A 14,410-nucleotide genomic window follows, 5' to 3' on the forward strand; every position below is an offset into this window, starting at 1 on the left:
AGACTTGACTCCAAAATTATGACTTCCCATTAAATTTGGATTTTAATGCTATATTTACCCAAAATACTACACCTTAATTTGGCCTGGTTTTCCCTTGGGGGAAAGTGGAAGGATACTAAATTATTTTATATTAAGAGATCTTCAACATCAATGATAATTTACTTTCCCTCTAGTATGTCTAGTGTGAATCTCTTTCCAATTCCCCCAAACAAAAACAAGAACCTACTCAGAAAACAGGTTTGTTGCTGAGGAATTCTCTCTGAACACTTGGCCTGTAACAATTAGTTTGATGGCTTTTCGAAACAAAGGGTAAAAGAAAGCATAAATCAAAGGATTCATTGCTGAGTTGTAGTAAGCGATCCAAACTAATATCTCATACACATATGTGGGTGTGATGAAACCCAGGAAGGCATCGATGATGGAATCGATGAAGTATGGCAACCATGAAATCAGAAATGCTATCACTGCGATTCCCAGGGTTGTTGCTGCTTTTCTCTCCCTCTTGGCCACCCTGTCTTTGTAGCTGTCTGATGATTTTGCAGTCTTATTGCTCAGACTTTCAATTTTCCTAGCCTGTTGCTTAGCTATGAGGAAAATCTTGGAGTAAACAGATATCATCACAAGTGCAGGGATGAAAAATAATAGAAAGTTGATCAAGACCCAGTTTTTATTAACTCCCGCCTGACAGCCTCCCACACAGGTGAGGGCACTTATTACTTCCTCCAGCCCAGCTTCAGTTACCCCTGTATAAAAAAGCAAAAAGCTGTAGACAACAGCAAGCAGCCAGGAAAAAGCAACACATTTTCCAGATACAGAAACAGTGAACCTGGTTGGATAGACCAGAGGGTCAGTGACAGCGATGTATCTATCAATGGAGATAAAGCACAAGTGGAAGATAGAAGAATAACAGAAGGAGCCATCAAAACAGGAGTGGAATTTACAGTAAGCGTCCCCAAAATACCAGCAGCTCTCCACAGACCTGACCATGCTGAAGGGCATCACAGTCGTCCCCACCAAGAAGTCAGCACAGGCCAGAGAGGCGACCAGAAAATTGGCTGGGGAGTGGAGCTGCTTGAAGTGCAGGATTGAAGTCATCACCAGCAGGTTTCCAAAGACAGCCAGCACAGCCCCAGAGCCAAACACCAGGTACAGAACCAGGCGGGGGCCTGGGGAGTAGGGAGCTTTGACACAGGATCCATTCCAGTTCTCATAGCACATTTGGACAGCTGCAGGAGGGGTTGCTTCACCACCACTCATGATTCTCATTGGAAACATGAGAATATGGTCATCTTCTATGCCCAAGTGTGTAGTTTTCTTCAAAAATCCTCAAAAAATATAAAACAGTCAATAATCTCAAGTATGTCAATAATGTATTTCTTTTTATTTATACCTTATTTCCATATTTAGAAACGGATTCATGTCCTCATCTGATATAATTATTTCCTTCCTAATACACAGGTAATCAACTTTCATTGTAACATAAATGCTATTTATTTTTGTTTAAAAAAATTTCTCTTACCTATGTCTTTATATCTAAGCAGTGCTTTTCAATAAAAGGAATGGTGTATTTTCTGATGCAAGTCTGAGTGTCACCTTTTATTAGGTTTCTTATCCTAATTAAACAAAGACAGCATAATGTCCTAATCATCCTTCCCCTCAGGAAGTCAGCTTAATGATTCCATATGTCTAATATCACTAAGATTGAATCCCATTGTGCAAGGTGAGGCAAGTGAAGCACTTTAAATAGCTGTTTTGTTTATGCCAAAACTAAATATATGTCCTTCTAATTTGCTGATAACATTTGGTGTTTTTCCATAATAGAAATGGAAATAGTATGTGTCCTGACAAACATTTGCTTAGAATTTAAAAGCATACTGATTAATTACTGCTCATTACCTTTTTCATGTTTGTGAGATGAATATTAATGATTCTCATGTTCTCTCTAAATCTCTTTCTGATAAGCACTTCTTCCCTACTAGCGCTGATTTTTTTAAAAAATAATTTAGTGTATTTTTGATACATAATAAACACATTCATTATGGGGAATTGTTCAAACATATAACACATCTTTATTCTCTTACTTTCCCTTTCCTTCACTCCTTTCCATATTCCACATGTGCTTGTCCCCTTCCCATCGTATCAAAGAAATTTTTGATTCATTATTGATCCTTTGTATTGTCTTTTTCGTCGTAATTAATTTCTTTTTTGATCTTTCTTTATTTCCTTCTATTTGTTTCAGATTTGAATTGCTCTAGTCTTTCTAGGACTCTGAGAATCATCATTCAGCTACTTGTTCTGGATTGTTCTATTCTTTTTACGTGTGCATTTACAGCTGTAACTTTCCCTCCGAGAACTGCTTTCATTTCTTTTCCTTGTTTTTCTCTAATTTGTCTCATTGTGAGAGGGTGATGTTGGGGTACTCCACTATGACTGCATTAGTATCTACCTGTCCTTTATTTTTTTTGGTACCGGGGATCGAACTCGGGACCTTGCGCTTGTGTGGCAGGCGCTGGAACCACTGAGCTAAATCCTGGGCCCGACCTGTCCTTTTATGTCTAGTAGATTTTGTTTTATGAAACTGGGTGCACTAACATTCAGTGAGTAGATATTTATAATATTTTTGGATATTTATAACTTTTATCTTATGTTGAATTGTTTCTTTTACCAGTATGCAGTGGGCATCTTTGCACCTTCTGACCAGTTTTGGCTAGAAGTCATTACTGTCAAAAATAGGGCCACTTCTTCTGCTTGTTTTGGGGCTCTGGTTGAATGACTATCCATTTCTAAACTTCCATGTTCAGTGTATGGACTTCCTCTTGGATGAAGCATGACTTCCGTAGGCAATATGTGTTGCATTCTGTTTTTTGATACATTCAACCAGGCTCTGTCTTTTGATTGGTTAGTTGAGGTAATTGTCACTAAGAGTTATTATAATCATAAGGTTCCCCCCATTAAGTTTATTGGTACATTTTATGTATAAAATACAGTTACATTCATCATTGTGATCGTGTACCACTATATGAGTATCTTAGTTCTTATTTTTTTCCCCTTCCCCTGGCCTCCCTACACCCCCTCCACCCTTCCCTATTTGCAAAGACTTTGTTTCCATCTTTTTCCTTTTCTCATATTTTTTCTTTTCCCTTCTTTCCTTTCCCCTACCCCTCGCACTTCCCTTGCTTCTTTAGACCTTTTCTTCCTGTTACACAATATTAATTATACATTTTAAAAATTACAATATCAAGATCCAGGAGACATTACCACACATTTTACAGAATTTAAAAGGATATAGAAAGCATATTACAAAAATCTATTTTGAAATAAATTTGACAACTTCTAAGAAGTACCTTGGAAGACAAATTAATGAAACTAACTCTGGAGGAAATATAAAATTTGAATAGCACCTATTAAAGAAAGTATATTCCTAGCTTGAAAACCTACCTATATGACAACAGCGGGCTCATAAACAATTTAACTGATAAATTATATCAAACAATTAAGAGAGTGGTTTTATGATAGGGATGGCAGTGTTGGTTCAGCATTGGAAGATCCACCCCCAAAAGTCATCATTTTAACAGAAAAAAGGAAAAAGCCATATGATCCTGTCACCAATTGGAGAAAAAGTATTGGACTAAATTCTACAGCTGTTCATGGTAGAAGCTATCAGGAGACTAGTAATAGAACAGAACCTTCTCAACAGATCAAAGACATGTACTCCATACTTTCAGCAAAAACACCTTATATGAATGGAGAAGATACAATGCTTTCTCCCTAAGGTGGGAAACAAGGGCAGATATGCCTACTCTTCATCTGTCCATTAAACTTTGAAACATAGGCTCAAACCAAAATAGTCTGACAATAAAATGACACAATTAGGATAGGATAGGCAAGGTAGAAGCAAAATCTTTATATGTAAATGAAATGATCATCTATAGAGAAAATACCAAGAAATCTCTAGGAGTCCCTAGAACTTGTATTTGAATTTAGCAGGATTAGAAAACACAAGGTATATATACAAATTCAGGTCCATGTATACTTGCTGTAAATGAAGAATTGGATATTGAAATTGAAAAGATGTGTAGGAGTACAAAGGACCTAGAAATATGAAAAGAAAACAAAAAATCAAAACAGTGTTGGAAGACATTTAGTACCTAAGTTTAAGACTTCCTCTAAAGCTACAGTAATCAAGGCTGTGTTGGTGTAAGGAGAGATATATAGATCATTGGAATAAAGCAGAGAATCTAGAAATAGAACCGCACATATATGGTCCACTGAGTTTTGAAAAATTACTTAACATTAGCATTTTATAGAATATAAACTCAATTCAAGGGCAGAGGAAAAGATAGTGTTTTCAGCAAATGGCACTAGAACACCTGGTATCCGTATATAAAAAATTAACCTCAACCCTTTATTTCCATACATAAAAATAACTTGAAAGGATCTGTGAACCTAAATACGAAAGACTAAAACTAGAAAACTCTAAGAAGAAATTATAAGGGAAAATGTTTATGAATTTAGGGTAGGCAAGAACTCCCTAGGATATAAAAACATGAAGTATAAAAGAAAAAAATTGATAAATGAGATTCCATCAAAATTTAGAACTTTAAATGCCATTGTTAAAATGAAAAGTAGTCCTTAAACAGACCATATTTACAATGCATATAACCTATGACCAGAATATATAAGGAACTCTTACAGCTCATTAATAGACAACCCAATTAAAAAGTAGACACAAGAAGATGATAAATAGCCAGTACAGCACAAGGAAAGGTTTGCAACACTAGAATCAGAAAAATGCTAATCAGTACAATAACAAGATTGAATTATATACTCATTAGGGAGATGAAGTTACAAGTTTTAAAAGCCTTGTCATGACTTTTTCTTTTTGTTGGAGTCTCCCCTTTTGCATTTAATTTGTCACACCCAATGGATTCATTCTGCTGGGCTTCCTAGGGTTGTGATCCTCATTGTCTTTTCCTAGGAAATTGTCCACAATTTTTTGGAGTGCCAGTTTGGTATTCATGAGGTTCCTAAGGTGCTCTTTGTCATGAAAGTATCTTATTTCTCCATCAATTTTGAAACATAGTTTTGCAGGGTACATCAATCTGGGTTGGAGGCTCTTTTCCTTTAGGGCATCCAAGCTCTTCTTGCCTTGAGGTTTTGCACTGAGAAGTCTGCTGTGATTCTGATGGGCTTTCCTTTGTATGTGATTTGTTCCTTTTCTCTCACTGCTTGTAGAATTTTGTTCTTCTCTTGGGTTTCCGGGATTCTAACTATTATATGCCTATGTTTACATTTTTTTTTATCAAGGTTAATTGGAGTCCTATATGCCTCACTTCTCTGTATTTGAAGTTCTTTTCCCCTGCTTGGGAAGTTTTCTGCCATCACTTCTGTGAACAGGTTTTTTATATCATCTGTACTCTCTCCTGTTTCTTCATGGACTCCAATCAGTTTTATGTTATTCTTCTTTGCATTGTCTAGCAGCTGCTGGATTGATTTCTTGTGGTCCCTTACAATTTTAAAGCAATTTTTCTTTTCCTAGTCACTAATTGCAATCTTATCTTATATATCTGAAATTCTGTCTTCACATTGGTTCATTCTGCTGCATAGACTTTCAATGGAATTTTTAATCTCCTGGAAATCTGTATCTGTTTTATGGATTTCATTTGTCTCCTATGTTGGGACTCTATCATGTTCCTCAGCTCCTCTATTTTTTAATCTGCTTCCTCTCTAGATTTATTGATCACATCTTGCACTATGGGTGCAATCTCTGTTCTTGTCTGAGAAATTATTTCTGATTTCATTTTTTCCAGATCCTCTTTTGTTGCCAGTTCAGGGAGTCCAGGTGGTTGAGTATCAGCTTGTTCCATCTCATTTCCCTTTGGGGTTGCTGTAGGTGATCTGGAAGTCTGTTTTTGAGGCCTGTTTACATGTCTTCTCATTTCCATGGGGAGGGGACTGCTGCTGCTGCCCACGTGGCTCACCTCCTCTGCCCTGGAAGTGGTGGAATGGTGGCTTGGGATCCTCCTCCTGGGCACTAGAATTGGCTCACCTTCTCTCTGCGCTGGGAGCAGTGGAATCATCATAAGGTTTATATTGAATTCTGTTGCATTACTTCTCAAGTGCTGATTCCTTTTTTTTCCTTTTGTTTAACTACTCTGCCATTTACATGTATACTTCTCTTAGACTTTTTGATGCTGAGGCTCCCAGTCCTTGTGTAGGATTCCCTTAAGTATATTTTGCAATGCTGTTTTAGTGGTATGTGTTTCTCTAGGATTTCTTTGTCAGGGAAAGTCTTTATTTCTCCATCGGTTTTGAAGGGTAATTTTGTAGGATATAGAAGTTGGAATCAATAATTGTTTTCTCTTAGGCCTTGAAAACTCTCAAGACTCTGCCTTTAAGGTTAATGCTGAGAAATATGTAGTTATTTGGATGGGCTTGCCCTTATCAATTACTTGTCTAACAGCTTTTAATATTCTCTCCTTTTGTTGAATTTCTGAAATATTGATTAGGCGTATCATGGAGCATTTCTTTTCTGATCATGACTATTTGGGATTCTAAATGCCTCTGTACTCAAATATTGAAGTCATTCTGTAGATTTGGAAAATTTTCTATGATTTCAGTGAATAACTTTTTATATCTTTTGAGTCATCTTCTAATTTTTCCTTTATTTCTATAATTCTGAGTTACATCTTTGATTTTTGAGTTATCTAGTAGCTGTTTCATCCAGCTTGTGTTGTACCATTAAGTTTGTGTTCTACTGCATCCATTGTGCCTTCCGTTTCTGTAACCCTGTCCTCACAGTGGTCAATTCTGCTACCTATGCTTTTAATTAAATTTTTTACATCTATCTGCTTGCTTTGTTTTAATACTTTCTAATTCTTTTAGAAATTGTTATTCATAGCTTAGAGTGTCTTATTTAAATCATTTGGGTTATTGCTTTTTTCTTCTTTCAGTTAATCGAATATTTTATTGGTAAGTTCCTGTACCTGTTTAGTTAAATCTTCTTTGAGATTGTTAACATCTTATGCATTTCTTTTATGTTCCTTCTTCTATCTCTTCAAAAATTCTGACCGTTTGTTTTTTGAATTCTTTTCCTGTAGCTTTCTCTGCATTAGTGTCTGTGAGATCAGCTTTTAAGGAATTAGGGGCTTGGAGTAGCATCATGTTGCCTTACTTTCTCATATTTATATTGCTTTTGCACTATAGGTTGGAGATAACTCAGGGTAGAGAAATTCTGTTACTATTGTGGAGATTTCTTTAGTTAGGTTCTTTTTCTCTGTAATTTGTCTTTGTGTTTGCTTATGTTTTGGTGTTTATACCCTTTTCAACCTATTGAGCATTTCAGTATTCTCATATTGTATTCCAAAATGATTGCATTTCTTGTGGGGATAGTACATGTACATAACTCTTCTCAGTTTTTTATGTCCCCATTTCTCTTCTCTCTCTCCCAACTCCATCCATCTCTTGATCATCTTCCCATTTGCAAAAGATCTATCTCCTTACTTCATATTTTCTATCTTGTATTTGGCACTTTATTTATATTTTGTGTTTCTCATATAAGAGAAACCATGTGATATTTAACCTTGTGTGTGTGTGATTTACTTCACTTAACATTATAATATAGAATAACAATAACAATGAAATAAAAATACTAACACTGTAAACCCCAGGATTTTAGATGCTCTTCTCTCTGTCCTGACCACCTTCATTTTCATAAGTTTTTTTTTTGTACCGGGGATCGAACTCAGGACCTTGCTCTTGCAAGGCAGGCGCCAGAACCACTGAGCTAAATCCCTGGCCCAATCTTCATAAGTTTTTGAAGTAATTCATAATTCTATTTTGCTTCTAAAACTTTTAATCATTTTAGCCTGTTTTTAGTGACCAGAAAATATTACTGTATTAAATTATCATACAAAGTGTAAGTATGGAAAACAATAGAAAAATCTGCCAAAATCCAAATCCAATAAAAATTTACCAAAATCCAATCCATTTTTTGATAAGATGATAATCTCCTATGCAGTTGAGGGCACTGGCTAATTCCTCCGGCCCATCATCATAGACACCTGTGCAGAACATGATGTCACTATACACAGGGGCAGGATCAAGGAGACACTGATGGAAATGCCTGACACAGACACCATGAACTTGGTGGAGTAGGCCAAGGGGTCTGTAATAGCCATGTACCTGTCCATGGAGATGAAGCACAGGTGGAAGAGAGAAGCGTAGCAAAAGGCCACATCACAGCAGTTGTGAAGGGTACAAAACTTAGCTCCAAATTACCAGCAGCACTCCACAGACCTGACCATGCTGAAGGGCATTACAGCAATTAGAAAATTTGTTGCTGAGTGAAGCTGCTTGAAATGAAGAATGGAAGTCACAACCTGGAGGTTTCTCCACACAGTCGGTACAGCCTGAAATCCAAACTCCACATAGAAAATCATCTGGGGCTCAGGCAAGTAGGGAGTGTTTATAAAGGACCCCTTCACATTCTGGAAGCAGAGGCTCAGAGCTGAATGAGGAGGTGAGCACCTGCTCAAGGCGCTTCTATGTGCTTGTGCAGAAGTTCTGTCATTCTCAATTGCATAACACAGAAGAGTTTTCAATTTCCTGAGGGGAGAAGTTTCTCTAAACTGAATATCCAATAGTAATCAAATATATTCTCCATGCCTTGTCCTATATCCATTTCAATTTTAATTTTAAAAGGTACAAAAACTGATATAATTAAGCATTATTTTAACAGACTGAAAACACAGTTTTATAAATATTTGATAAAATGCAGCAAAAATTAATAAAGTAAAAATTTGTTAATTTCTGAAAGTAGTTCTTGGCAAATTGAAAATGTAAGAGATCTGTACATACAATAATCTCTTCAAAAAGGTAAAAATAATGAAATTTGAGAGTATTTACTTTAAGATTTTACTTTAAATACTTTAAGTGTTTTACTTAAATACTTTAAGTATTTACTTTAAGAAAACAGAAGCATTTCAAGAATTCTAATATTCATAGTGGTTGGGGTAAGTTCTCTAGGACATCCCTAATTGCAATGACAGTCCACTGACTCATGCTTTCTACATTTATGTTAGTTTTTGTTTAATTGGACATCTATTTATAATATTGTTTTCTAAGTTCACAAATAAACAGGATGTACACGTACCCCACATGTAGGGTGGTCTCCCTATAGTAGAAGAGACAATCAAAAACAATGATAACAATATGATGCACTTCAAACTGAACACATGATAAAAGTGTAAAGGCAACAATGACACTAGGCATTGAATATATCCTGAGGTGTATGAAAAAATTCACTGAGGATATGAATTTTGAGCCAGGTTTAGAAGGATTGATGGAAGGCAGGAAAAGACCAGGAAAAGTTTCAAAGTTGTGCATAGTCTTTTACATTCTACTAACACTTTAGATTTTATCCTATGATTAATATTTGGAAATACTTTATAGCAAGTAAAAATGTCATGTACCACAAACTTGAGAGCTGCTATACATAATTTCCTAGATATTTGAGTAACTGATTCTTAATTCTCTTTTGAGATCTACTCTTGCACGACACTATACTTAAGCTCAGAAAATGGGGGTTCCCTGCTCTTTTCTCTCAGGCTAAATCTAGATTCCAGAGCAAGGCATAATCAGCCTAGTTCCATGTGAGAAAATCCAGACTCTCTTTGAGGCTTCATCTTCTATGACAAGGCCAGGTTCTCACAATGGAAAAAAGATGCTCATAGCTTCCTAAACTCCCATGATGTGCTAATGCATCCCCTCCAGGCCTGGAAAGGACTATGAATCTGCTGACCTCTTTTGCACGAACTTCAGACACCTATTTAGTGGAATGCTAGCTTGGATATTTTCAGATTTCAGAGCCAAAGTATAACTGGTTCCAGTTTTAAAGAAAATCTAGAGACTAATTAAACAACCTTCTTGTACTATTCCAGCCACTTCATTTTCTTTTCCTTTATCTGAGACCCAGAGAATCTTCTCTATCAACTTTTCTTTCCAGTTCTTTCTCCTTCTTTTTAGCTCTCCATCTCCCCCTCTGTCTCCTGCCAATTACTCTGCATTTGTTAATGGACATGGAAACATTCCACATTTGTCATCTAAACTCTGTCTCATCACAGTCATTTGATATTTCTGAAATCAATTAGACTTCATGGGCATGGATGCCATGTCATGGCCATTTTCTTAGAATGCTTGTCATGGTTCGTATTTTATGGATTTTAATCAGTATTGCAAAGCTGTATGCTGCAAAAAATATGGTGGGAATTCAAAAAAGCCAATGTTCAGTTTCTATTACTCACAGGGCAAAATTCAAGTGTACAAAGTAGCTGACAATTTTATTTCTTTTTTTTTTTTTTTGTACCCGAGATCAAACTCGGGTCCTTGCCCTTGTGGAACAGGTGGCAGAACCAGCAAGCTAAATCCCTGGCCCTAGCTGACAATTTTAATGCAAGAATCATCATAATAGTAGCAAGCATTTTTGACCAGCTTCTATATCCAGCTTGTCTACATGCCTTCATCAGTGTTTGAAAATTATGAGTAAAGTGAGTTCTCAAATATTGCTTCTGTTTTACACATTTTTCTCTGTGCTTTTAAAATCATATTGTGCTTACTAAGAAGTTTTCCTTATGTCCCCTAAGATTCACATTGTCCTCTATATTTTCCAAACTTGTTCTCTGAGTTGTCCTCTGGGTATTTTCTACTTTCCTGCTTTTGCTCACTAATCCTCTTTTCCAGTTTCTAATCTGCTGTTATACTGTAACAGAGCTCTTTATTTCAGTAATATATTTTTTCAGTTCTAGAATTCCCATTTATTCCTTTTAGATTTCTATTTTCCAGTGAAATTTCTTTTTAAAAATCCATGTCTGTTAGTTCCACATAAGGTGAGGATCATTCTTCCACCCAGTGTTTGAATCATTTACTTCTCCCTCATGAAATGTCTGCTTATTTTTACTGAGTATGTGCAATTACATAAGCAAATTATGGAGAGTCTGGTGGTACTGTTTTCTTCCTGACAGGATTTAATTTTCTTCAGCCTGGCAGAGTAGAAGCAGAGCAGGTATTGTGCTGTGTCCCATTCAGATCTCAGATCTTGGGGAAGGCTCATCTTTTTCTGATTTTTCTCTTACTCAGAAGTCTTTGTGACATCCTGGGGTGTTTACTGGGGTCCTTACTCTGTGGCAGTGACAGTGAACCCCAATTTTTGCCCTCCAGCTGTGTGAGGTCCTTCATCCCTGCTCAGCTTCACAGGAGTTGCTTTTTCCTTTGTTTCTCGTGCTCTGGCCTGAAATCAGAATTCAGAAAAGGGCTCGAGGGCAGAAACAGCACAGTGTCCTACATTCACTTCTCTGCTCTTCACATGGCTAAATCAGGTCTCTCAAACAGAAGCCTGCACCCACACTCTCTACATGTGCACTAGTCATACAACTACCAATGGGAGGCTTCTCTGTATGTGCCATGACTTATAGCAGCATCCCTGCTACCATGTGCCAGTGAAATCCTCTGGGTGTGCCATCCAAAAAATGTCCAGATATTGGTGAAGGTGCACATTGATCTCAAGGTGCAACATCAACCCCTTTCCCCATGGAGACCATTGTTCTAAGCAACAAAAAACTATCCAGTGTTACTTGTCATTTTAGGCAGAAGAATGATTTTATATGTCCTCCCATCATTCTCAGATTTGTTTATTATTTAGCACATCTACTGAAAACATTTAGCATGACTTTGACAGGTATTAAGTAATGAATGAAATATTTGATATCTATTATCATGAAGCTTGAGGTCTTGGGGAGGAAACAAACCTGAACAAAGTAAGTTGAGAAGTGGATCTATGAATTTAATTTGGATAAGCGCAGTACAGGTGAAAGACAATGCTTGTCATCGTATATAGTAAGCATGATCATGGGGTGATTCACACAAAAACAACTCCCAAAATTGTGTTAAACAAAAATGCTGTTTTGATATATGTATAATTATAAGGATTTTTAACTATATTCTCTAACTTAATAGAAGAAACTAGGTAAATTTATACTTTCATAATTGGGCTTAGTCAACAACGGGCACCATGCCCAGGTAAATTTACACTTTCCTGACTGGGCTTGATCAACAAAAATCATGATGCTTGATCCACACCTCCCAGCCAGGAGTGGACTGGTGAGGAGCAGAGCTGCCTGGAGCCTCTGGCACTGTCCCACCCCCATCTGCGCCTCCCAGCCACAGGTGGACTGGAGAGGAGCAGAGATGTGGGGACACCTGCAGTACCACCCCAGTGCCCCTCCCACGTCTGGCCTCCTGGCTGTGCCTGTACCTGGATCCACACTGCAGAGGCACAGGGCATCATGGAGGCCATGGTCCTGAGCTCCAGAAGATAGAACAGAAGTGAACAAGAGAAAGAAGGCCTTATTCCTTCTAAGTTTCCATCCCAAAGGGTAAAATTGCTATATTGAAGAGTTTGTTCACTATAAACATATTTTGGTCTAGTCCTCAATTTTCATTTAATTCACATGGTTAAGGGTGATAGATTAATACTTACCACAAATTGTCATTTTCTAAGCTGTGCTTGATACTATTGTTGTTGCCGATTGTATCACTTGGGCTAAGGTGTTGTGATTAATCTAATCACTTGTCCTTCCTGGTATAATGACAATGAGATTGCCCCAGAGTAATTAGAGATTCAAAACTTGAAGACCAGCTATACCTGGAAGACACCTCTGAGAAGCAATCATTCCATAAGGGTTCTAAATACAAGCAACAAAGATACTTACAATAAGCAATACTGAAGTATCAACCCAGGAATTAAACCAAGGACAGTACCAACAACAAAAATAGAAATGAGAAAACATTTAAGCAAGGAACAAACCCAGTCTTCCAGCTCTCCAAAGGCAAATTCTGGGTGAAAAGAGGTGGAAAAGTCTGACAGTCAACCACCTGGACACCCTGAACTGATAGCACAAGAAGTAACAAAACAGATGAAAGAGACTCTAGAAAAATTCAAAACAGAAATGATTTCCCAGATAACTGCAGAGATGGTGAGCAGAATAAAAGGCATGATGAGAGACTCTAGAACATGAAAAGATAAAAAAATAGATGAGTTCAGGACCATGATGGAAGCCATGCATGCCAGCATAGGGAAGAACCAGAAACCATGAATGCCCAACATACAAAAGAAATTGAATCCATGAAACAGATTCAAACAGATATCCAGGAGATTAAAAACTCTACTGAAAATGTACAAAGCAGACTGAGCCAATCTAAAGACAAAATATCAGATATAGAAGACAGGATGGCAGTCAGTGACCATGAAAAGAGAGATCTCTTAAAAATAGTAATGGACCATGAGAAATCAATCCAACAGCTCCTAGATGACACAAAAAAGAATAATATAAGACTGATAGGAGTCCATGAAAAAGCAGGAGAAAGTACAAATGACATAAAAAAAAAACTGTTCAAAGAATTAATGACAGAAAACATCCCAAACAGAGAAAAGAATTTGACATACAGATAAGTGAGGCATATAGGAGTCCAACTAGCCCTGATCAAAAAAAATCTACACCTAGACATATAATAATCAAGATCCCAGAAACCCAACAGAAGAACAAAATACAAGCAGTTAGAGAAAAGAAACAAATCACATGCAAAGGAAAGCCCATCAGAATCACAGCAGACTTTTCAACACAAACCCTCAAGTCAAGGAGAGCCTGAAGTGAGGTATTTCAAGCCCTAAAAGAAAACAACCTTCAACCTAGACTGATGTATCCTGCAAAAATATCTTTCAAAATTGATGCGGAAATAAGATACTTCCATGACAAACAATACCTGAGAAACTTCATGAATTCCAAACCAGCATGTCAAACAATTTTTTAAAATATCCTAGAAAAAGACAATGAAGGTCACAACTCCATGAGGCCCAACAGAGCAAATCCAAAATATTTCATCAGGCAAGGTAAGAAATTAAAGGGAGAAGGGGGAAAATATAAAAGAGCCAACAACAGGAAAATAACATGACAATAATAAGTCAATACATACCAGTTATAATCATCAAAAGAAACAGACTTGAAGAATGGATTAAGAAGGAAAATCCAACAATATGCTGTATACAAGAAACATAGCTACTTCAAAAAGAAACTTATAGACTGAAAGTAAAAGGATGGAAAATAGTTCTCCATGAAAGAGGAACCCAGAAAAAGCAAGGGTAGCTATCTTATTTGCAGATAAAGTAAATTTCAAACCAAAAATAATTAAGAGAGACAAAGAAGATCACTACATCCTTGTAAAGCGAACAATCCAGGAGGAAAAGATGACAGTCATAAATATATATGCACCAAATACTAATGTCCCCAACTATACAAAACAAATATTAAGGGACATGGAAAACCAAATAAATACTAATATAATTGTAGAGGGGGAC

The 14,410-nt window shown here is 36.8% G+C and overlaps 1 protein-coding gene and 1 pseudogene across 4 annotated transcripts; both read right to left on the minus strand.

The window, feature by feature from the left end:
• Nucleotides 1-222: 222 nt before the first annotated feature.
• Nucleotides 223-8,520, minus strand: LOC147824245 (trace amine-associated receptor 7a). 4 transcript variants are annotated; one of them, XM_087190292.1, is made up of 2 exons: nucleotides 8,499-8,520; nucleotides 223-1,226 (listed from the first exon to the last, which is right to left on the minus strand). In XM_087190292.1, exon 2 carries the CDS (start codon nucleotides 1,216-1,218, stop codon nucleotides 223-225), a length of 996 nt encoding a protein of 331 aa, XP_087046418.1. In that variant the 5' UTR covers nucleotides 1,219-1,226; nucleotides 8,499-8,520. The 4 variants fall into 4 exon arrangements, with proteins under 4 accessions (XP_087046418.1, XP_087046417.1, XP_087046416.1 ...); XM_087190291.1 differs by lacking the exon at nucleotides 8,499-8,520 and adding an exon at nucleotides 4,270-4,294; XM_087190290.1 differs by lacking the exon at nucleotides 8,499-8,520 and adding an exon at nucleotides 4,114-4,141.
• On the minus strand, nucleotides 7,972-12,203 carry LOC147824246 (trace amine-associated receptor 6-like; annotated as a pseudogene).
• Nucleotides 12,204-14,410: the final 2,207 nt, after the last annotated feature.

The sequence above is a fragment of the Heterocephalus glaber genome, unplaced genomic scaffold (assembly GCF_053883595.1).
Source record: "Heterocephalus glaber isolate CG9 unplaced genomic scaffold, H.glaber_assembly_v1.0 deba00001550, whole genome shotgun sequence".
NCBI lineage: Eukaryota > Metazoa > Chordata > Mammalia > Rodentia > Bathyergidae > Heterocephalus > Heterocephalus glaber.

Excerpts from the sequence above, each read along its gene's own strand:
- LOC147824245 (XM_087190290.1), bottom strand. The coding sequence starts at position 4,141 with ATGTCTTCCAACACTGTTTTGATTTTTT. Across the intron at positions 1,227-4,113 it reads CAACACTGTTTTGATTTTTT|CTGTCCAAATGTGCTATGAG; the intron begins GTTTTCTTTTCA and ends CCCCTCCTGCAG.